Here is an 8,149-nt window from a genome sequence, read left to right as displayed (position 1 = left end):
GAGGGGTGGGGGAGGGAGAGAGGGGAAAAAAAAATATATATTTCCCACACTGCCAGAGTAATGCCAAACTCTCTGTGAGTGGGAAGAGCAGAGCAGATGCTGGAATGAGATGCCAAAGCAGCTCCCCTTTCCCCTGCGCTTTTGGGTGCCTATAAATTGCTCCAGCGCACTCGTCAGCCTCCTCCTCTCCTGGCAGGTGGCACCCGGGCAGGATCCCGCTCTCCCTCCGGCTCCGGCTCCGGCTCCGGCACCGGCTCCGGCTGCGGCTGCGGCTCCGGCGCGGCGCGGCGGCGCGGGCTCTCGGCGGCGGGCACCGGGGCGGCGGCGGGGCGGCCGGGAGGCGCGTCCCCGCTGAGGACTGTCGTCTCTGCGAAAAAAAAAAAAAAAAAAAAAAAAAAAGAGAGCGAGCGAGCGAGGAGGCGAGCGGGGCGATCGCGAGAGGAAAGGCAAGTTCCAGGGAAAGTTGACTCGGACTGGCACAGCCTGCAAAAAAAAAAAGTCGATCGCCAGCGGGAGCATAAAAGTGCGGGCGGCCGGGGCGCGGCGGCAGCCCTGCCTCTCCTCGCCCGCTCCCTCCCTCCCGCCCGGCGGCTGCAGCGGCCGCAGCCCAGCGCCGCGACCCGCGGGAGCCCCCGCCGCCACCGGCAGCGGGAGGGCGGCGAAGCCCCGGGGGAGCCGAGCTCGCGCGGGCTCGGCGGTTTTTCGGCTCTGAGGAGGTCCCCGACCAACCATCAAGATTTTGTCCAAAAGCAGGCAAGAGGATCGCCCTGCGCTGAGCCGGCTGGTGGGCAGCAGGCGGCGGCTGATCGCCGCCGGCGCGCTGGGGGTGGTGATGGTGCTGCTGCTGGTCATCCTCATCCCGGTGCTGGTCAGCTCGGCCGGCACCTCGGCGCACTACGAGATGCTGGGCACCTGCCGCATGGTCTGCGACCCCTACGGCGGCACCAAGGCGCCCAGCACGGCGGCCACGCCCGACCGCGGCCTCATGCAGTCCCTGCCCACCTTCATCCAGGGGCCCAAGGGGGAGGCCGGCCGGCCGGGCAAAGCGGGGCCCCGCGGCCCCCCGGGGGAGCCGGGGCCGCCGGGCCCGGTGGGGCCGCCGGGTGAGAAGGGCGAGCCGGGGCGGCAGGGCCTGCCGGGCCCCCCCGGGGCGCCGGGGCTGAACGCGGCGGGGGCCATCAGCGCCGCCACCTACAGCACCGTCCCCAAGATCGCCTTCTACGCCGGCCTCAAGCGGCAGCACGAGGGCTACGAGGTGCTCAAGTTCGACGACGTGGTCACCAACCTGGGCAACCACTACGACCCCACCACCGGCAAGTTCACCTGCTCCATCCCCGGCATCTACTTCTTCACCTACCATGTGCTCATGCGGGGCGGCGACGGCACCAGCATGTGGGCCGACCTCTGCAAGAACAACCAGGTGGGCGCCGCGCCGGCCGCCGGCGGGGAGCCGGGGACGTGAGGGCGGCGGGGGACGTGGGGGCGGCGGGCGCCCGGGGGGAGCCGGGGTTCCTGCGGGAGGCTGGGTACCGCCAGGGGAGCGGGCGCCCCGGGGGAGCAGGGCTCCCTGAGGGCAGCAGGTGCCGGGGGGAGCCGGGCTCCCTGAGGGAGCGGGCGCCGTGAGGGGAGCGGGCGGAGCGGCGCGGGAAGGGCGGGAAGCGGGCGGCGGGCGGGGAGGGGGAGCCGGGCGGCCGCTGGAGGCGGCGCGGGGCGGGGGAGCGGGGCCGGAGCGCGGTCGGGGCGAGCCGCCGGGGAGCTGAGGGGAGCCGGCGCTCGCCGCTCCGCAGCCGGCGGGGACCCTGCGGGCCGCTCGCCTCGGGTGCCCGAGGACTCTTCCCCGCTAGGCACGGCGCTGTCGCCCGCTCCCAGCCCGCTGTCCGGGCCGGCCCGCGGGCAGAGCGGCACCTGGCCGGCGCCCGGGCCCCCCGGCCGGTGTCGGCTGCCGTCCCGGCCGGTGTCGGCCAGCCCGCGGCCGCGAAGCGCTGCCCTCAGCGCGGCCGGGACGGGAGCGGTCGGGGCGGTCGCGCAGACGGCGCTGCCCCCCGGGGGGCGAGGGGAAACTCCCGGGGAAGGAAGGGGAGCGGGGGCGGCGGGTGGGCTGGGGAGAGGGCGGTGCTGCGCGGGGAGAGGGGGAGGAAAGCAGCCGCGGCACGGGACGGGGCTCCCACGCAGCGGGGCGCCGGTTTTGACGGGCTCAGCCCCGGCGGGGAGCGAGGTTCCCCCGGGCAGGGCCAGGCGGTACCCGTGTGAGCTCGGCGTCCGCAGGCCCGGCCCCGCGGCGGGGCAGCGCCGGGCAGGGGCCGCTGCGGGGTGGGGAGGGGAGGCACACGGGGCGCCCGGCGGCGACAGGCGCGGCCCGAGCCCTGCCCGCAGCTCCGCGGGAGGGTGGAAGGGTTCAACGCAATGAAAGGTCTTGCGGTGCCTCCGTCTGAAAGACAGAGGACTCATCCATTTTAATTAGGGTAAACGCCGCCGCCGCGCTGGCAGAGGCTGTGCCCGTAGCACTGCCCGCGGGGAGCCGTTCTTGGCGGCTTCGGGCTTTTCCCGCGTCTCGTTAGCGGACACAGGCACGGTGGCTCTAGCGATGGCAGCGCTCAGCCACACCGCCGGGGTACCGGCCGTCCCTCCTGCTCCGGGCGCCGGGGGTGCGGCGTGCCCGGGCTCTCCCGTGCCTCCGGGGGCTCGGCGCTGCTCCCGCCGCCCCCGGCCCCTGCGGCGGGAGGGCGAGGGCCCAGCCGCCCCCCGCCGCCCAGCCGGTCGCTCCCTGCCCGAGCTGTCCCGGCACGCCGCGGCCGCTCGCCCCGGGCTTTTCCCCCTCCGGCGGGGCGGGCCGGGGGGCATTGATCCGCCCGAGGCGGTGACCACAGGGCGGGCAGTCGGCCCCCGTGTCCCCGCCGCGCCCCGCAGCTGCGGAGGCGCTCGTTCGTTGGCGCCTCTCCTCCCCCGCCGAGCGCCGCCGCCCGCCGCGGCCGCGGCCGGTAAATCACGGCCGTGCCGCGCAACCTTTGTGAGCGGCTCCTCGGAAGTACTGTGAAACCAGCGTAATGAGGGCATCAGCAGCAATTAATTAAATTGGAAAGCGTCTGCCGTAAATACTACCATCTCAGCAGATACACCAGGACTAATAAAACAGAGTACATTGTAATACATTCACTTTGATTTCTGCATAGGAAGGCAATATCGTCCACCGCGAGAATACCATTTTCCTTGCAATTAAAACATTAATCTGTTTTTGACCCCTATTTATAATGTTTTAAAGTGTTTGTTTTCCCAAACCCTGAAAAATAAATACCTACCAGTACTTTTAAAAAAGTAACCAATTGTAAATATCGAATTGAGCCTGAAGTCTAACTGTTCCCAAATGTAACTACTTCCAGTACCAGACATGAGACAAACTCGCAGCGATTCAAAGAAAACAAAAAAGGGCAGGGGTCTATGTATGTATTTGTATATCTCTGTGCAAAGATAAGCATTTAGGTAAATATCTGCATACAGACGATTTAAAACTGACGCACAGTTTTAATGCAGCAGTGTCTCCTTTTGGTTATGATTTATACTTGAAACACCAAACGCTGATGTGATGTGATAGCCGTTAACTTTGTGTATTATTTGTAAGAAAGATCAGAAAATTTGGAAGCGAGTCGTTAAATGGAGTCTGGCAAAGGTAACATTATAAATTCAGTGTTTTCCAACAATGAAAAAACCCAAACTGTTGGAAAGTGTATGACTTACAGCAAAAAAATCCTTCCTAAGCAAGGCACAAGAGGAACCTCAAGGTCTCCACTGTTAACACATTGCCTTCTTTAATAAAGCTTGAACAGGGAAGTGCTGAGAGCGCACAGCTGAGCTAGTACGTGTGCGCAACCCGAGAGCCCAACTTCAGGGAAGAGGAGGTGAGCACTCATGCAACTTACAAATGTATAGTCCGCTAATGGTTTAATTTTGAGATACGTTTACCCTCTTGCAGCAGTGCACTGAGGATTCATTCGAGACTGTTCCCCCAAGCTTTAAAAAGACATTGCTCTGGCTAACCAAACAAGGAGGTAAAACCTCTGAAGAACAGCACGCCGGAGTTTACAGGACATTTGTCGCTGTACGTGGGGCAGTAAGATCTACACTTTGGTTTCTAAACTTTCAACACCCAGAATCTTTTTTCTTCAGCCAGTATGTACTATCTGGAATCTTATAAATGAAATATCCATCGCTGTTGTAGTCAGTGTCCATATGCTGACTCCCGTAGGATAGTCACTAGTACAATTCAAATTCTCCTTTACTATCCACAGAAACACTACATTTTAGACAAATCCACAAAGTAGTGTTTCATTATGATCTAAACGGAAATTCAGAGAGTAATGTAAACCATTTTGTTTGCCAGGTCTCTATGTAAGTTTTTCTACCTCACCTGTAGCCTTTTTATTCCTTCCCATTTGCCTTTTCCATTTACACTGCCAGAAACAGTCTCAGCCCGGTATTTTCTTCGGAGGGTATTTCCAGGGTTAATGGCCCAGAGCCTTCAGCTCCACCCTGCTAGTCATTAATCGGGAGGAAATACCGTCTGCTTAGCGTAATTATTGCTTAAACACTAGCAAAATAGATGGCTTCTGGAAAAAACACCCGGCAGTTCGGGACCAAGAAGTCCTGAAATAGTTGTGGTTTATCATCGTGTCACGTATCAGTTTAAATGTGCAGACTGTCACACTGCTAAAAGTCTTTTAAGCCTTTCTCACTCTTCTTACAGGATGTATAAAGAATTTCCACCTACTGTGATTTTTAAGCTGCATAATGCCATAAGATCCTGCGTGGTAAAGCACCCCCTCCTTTTTAACATTTCAATATTAATGTGAGATCATATCACATGAAAATTTAATTCAGAAATTTACCATTTAAACTTTGAAAGGAATCCATGGAAATTTGTGACTTATAGCCTATTTTTTCAATGCAGAACAGATAAAATCCCACATATAGTACACCAAGTCATGCATTATTACTTAGTTCAGGTTTGCAGGACCACTAAATCACTTACTGCTCTGTAACTATGCTACAACAAAGACAAGCAACAAGCAGATGATGTGTTACGCTGAAATAAATCACATACAACTAAATTTAAGTATTTTACCAAACAGGGTCAAATTATATATAATTTGGAGGCTTACAATGGCACAGGCTATTCATTGCTGGAAACCAACGTACATCTTGAAATTATAGATGACTTCCAGTTTGCTAGTAATGTCAAATTTAATCAGTAGTGGAATAGCAAGGGAGAAATGGGAAAAAACATATGTTTAAGTGAAAGTTGCAAATGAAAAGTTCTCAATTACTTGTAAATTCCCAAACCTCTGACCGCAAATAGCGACTCGCCTGTGATTTTTCAAATGTGCATCTCTCACAACACACAGAAATGAAATGATTGCTTACTGAAATGTGGCAATAACAGCTTCTCCAGACCCCAGCCAGGGTCCTCACCGGCTTGCGCGCGTTGGTGTGCGCGTGTGCGGGTGCGTACTGTTGGTGTTCTGCCTGCAGCGTGATCCCGTTACCGGTATGACAGTAACTTGCCTCTGGGAAAAGTCCAGTCCGGTATCAGGAGGGCCTCGCAGTGGATCCTCGCCAATGTCAAGCGCTTGTTCCACTGAAATAAAAGTTCCACCAATGTAGAACAGGACCAGATTCAGTTCTCCGATCTCCAGCTATGATGATGCCTGTATTTAAAAAAGGCTCCAAACATTTACCGGAGTGCAAGCCGTTGTGTATTAATACGCTAACCAAGAAATGAGCAGGTTATTGCTTTAGTTTCAAATGTTGTAAGAGCCATATGAAAAAACCACAATGTATGTGGCTAGCCATTTAAAGCAGCAACGTACGCATGCTGAATAAATCGTCGAGGATATGCTTTTATTTCACCAAGCAGTAAAAATTATCTGAGTTTTCTTAACCACTCATTATGTATTTTATGTAGGTTCGAGCTAGTGCGATTGCTCAGGATGCTGATCAGAACTACGACTATGCCAGTAACAGCGTGGTTCTTCACTTGGAGCCAGGAGATGAAGTTTACATTAAATTAGATGGAGGAAAAGCACATGGAGGAAACAACAACAAATACAGCACATTTTCTGGATTTATTATTTATGCTGACTGATAATGAGTAAAAAGACCCGCCAAACCAGTCCAAAAACGAAGCTTGCTCTTCTGAGCAATGGATTTGCGTGGCAAAAGTCAATGAAAACAAGCACCCCAGCAGAGCGACCACCGAACACCTCAGCAGCGGGGAAAGAAAGTCGAATGCTACCTGATTCACATCTGTACAACACAGAGAAACCTTACGTTAAAAAATTACAAAACAAGTTAAACAGATGTGTGATCCACTACCGCCAAAGCAAATACTTCCTCATTGTTAGTGTCCATGTGAATGAAGTCCTACATAGATCAAATTTTTATAGAAAAAACCCAACCACCTAAGGACGCCGAGTTATTTCTTCAGTGTATATGGTACTTTGCTGTGTTATGATCTTGCTGCTTTATCCATACTTCAGCTTTGGTTCTTGTGACTTACTTGCAAACAATGATGCTTGGAGTCCACTCATAGTGTGGTGAGGAATGATTTTACAATAAAAGGAAGAGGTAATCAAAATATACTTTCTCTCTCCAAAGGAATTGTTTGCCTTGTACTTTTCTTATCCTTCCACATAAAACTAGAAACTAATCAGCTTCAAGCCTTAACTCAATGTTCCTGCTTTGTAGGTTTACATTAGACTCTCAACATAAAATCAATGCAGAGGAGTTGTTTAAATTTTGTCTTCCCCTTAGCTGCGTTCTAAAAGAAAAAGGATAGAAGAAACATTTTTTTTTCTGAAAAATGTAACAATTGACAAACTTTCCTATTGGACCGAATCCCTGATTCCACCAAAGCCAATGGCAAAACTCCCATTGATGTTAGTGGAAAGAGGATTTGGTTTTTAATTTGTAAACATGTGTAAATATATATTTAGGCAATATTACAGGCCCATTCTTGATGGTTAGTTGTGTAAATAGTTAGCAAGCCTGGCATCCACATCCTCAGACGAAGGTAGAGTGTTTTCTTTGCAGCAATTAGTCTTCGGTAGCCTTTTAGGACTTAGTCTGTACTTGGGTACTATTTTTAATAAAATAGTTATGACTTAACATACTGCAGATGTTCCACTAGAATTTCGTAGGAATATAATGGGTCAAAACCCTATTTGTCTTAGGGGTCTCGTCTCGCTGAAGTTAGTGGGATTATCCCCACAAAGGAAGAGGAGGAGATCTGACACGTGGGAAAATGTTGTCACACAGACCTTTTCCGTGGTAGGTAGTTACCAGTTTGTAGTAAGGCGTGCCTATGAAATGGACACAGAGAAGCATATTACCAAAAATGATAACACATATGCAAAGAAAGAAGCAGATATTTACATGCAAAAAAAAAGCGTGTATTAAAACCTATTTTTCTCATTCATATATATATAGAGATATATATAAAGTCTCAAAGAAGTTTAATCCATATAAAGGATTAATGGCTTGGAGAATTAAACTAAACACAGGTACTATGAGTTACATAGTTATAAAAATGCTTTAAAATCAGTCATACCACTAATGTCCACAGAATATTTTTATTCAGAAAAATTGATTTTTTATTTGTTTTGGTTTTGGGAGGGGAGGCTGTCGATTTCTCTCAGGTTAAAACTTGCAGATTTCATTCTAAACCTAATTTTTAGCAAGATAATTAACTAGCTCCTTAGCACCGTTGGTTATGTTATTTATTTTTAACATTTTGGCAAAATCGAGGTAACATTTCTATGAATCGTTAAAGAGTAATAGATGCTACCCCTAGCATTTCTATTTCATGTACTTTGCCACAAGCAACCTTGTCTAATGTACTGAGGGTACAAACTCAGATATATCTGCGCTGAAATGTTGAAAGCGTCTGCCACTGTGACAAAAATGCTCTTCAGTGCTGGCTGCTCAGTAAAAGTCCGATGAAGATTTTACGAATCTCTCTCAAAATCTCCTGTTTGAATGAGTGAAGCTTTTCTTAAACAGAACGTGTTACCCCTTCTGTTTCTGTTTTGAGTCGCCCAATTCAAAATAAACGCCGAGTTAGTCTAGGCTGACTGAGAGGATCGCCTGTCTAACTCAT

The 8,149-nt window shown here is 52.1% G+C and overlaps 2 protein-coding genes across 2 annotated transcripts in view; one reads left to right on the top strand and one right to left on the bottom strand.

Annotated features, from left to right (window-relative positions):
• Positions 1-498: 498 nt before the first annotated feature.
• Positions 499-6,519, top strand: C1QL3 (complement C1q like 3). Its single transcript, XM_087775857.1, has 2 exons — positions 499-1,420; positions 5,957-6,519. The coding sequence occupies exons 1-2, from the start codon at positions 833-835 to the stop codon at positions 6,134-6,136; spliced, it is 768 nt and encodes a 255-aa protein (XP_087631983.1). The 5' UTR covers positions 499-832; the 3' UTR covers positions 6,137-6,519.
• The window catches only part of PTER (phosphotriesterase related), a 24,561-nt gene continuing 22,624 nt past the window's right edge, over positions 6,213-8,149 (bottom strand). The window contains exon 7 of the mRNA XM_087775825.1: positions 6,213-7,352. Within this exon, the coding sequence (XP_087631951.1) occupies positions 7,252-7,352 (101 nt within the window). The 3' untranslated portion in view covers positions 6,213-7,251. The remainder of the gene's footprint in view (positions 7,353-8,149) is intronic.

The sequence above is a fragment of the Nipponia nippon genome, unplaced genomic scaffold (assembly GCF_047370975.1).
Source record: "Nipponia nippon isolate SJK-2023a ecotype South Korea unplaced genomic scaffold, ASM4737097v1 scaffold_1, whole genome shotgun sequence".
In the NCBI taxonomy this organism is placed as follows: domain Eukaryota; kingdom Metazoa; phylum Chordata; class Aves; order Pelecaniformes; family Threskiornithidae; genus Nipponia; species Nipponia nippon.
Note: the sequence above shows the minus strand (reverse complement) of the source record. Positions and strands in the feature narration are given on the sequence as shown.

What these genes read in the sequence shown, in the direction of transcription:
- C1QL3 (XM_087775857.1), top strand. Translation starts at nt 833, where the DNA reads ATGGTGCTGCTGCTGGTCATCCTCATCCCGGTGCTGGTCAGCTCGGCC. An exon ending in ACCTCTGCAAGAACAACCAG is followed by an intron (nt 1,421 to 5,956) that starts GTGGGCGCCGCG and finishes TATTTTATGTAG; the next exon opens with GTTCGAGCTAGTGCGATTGC.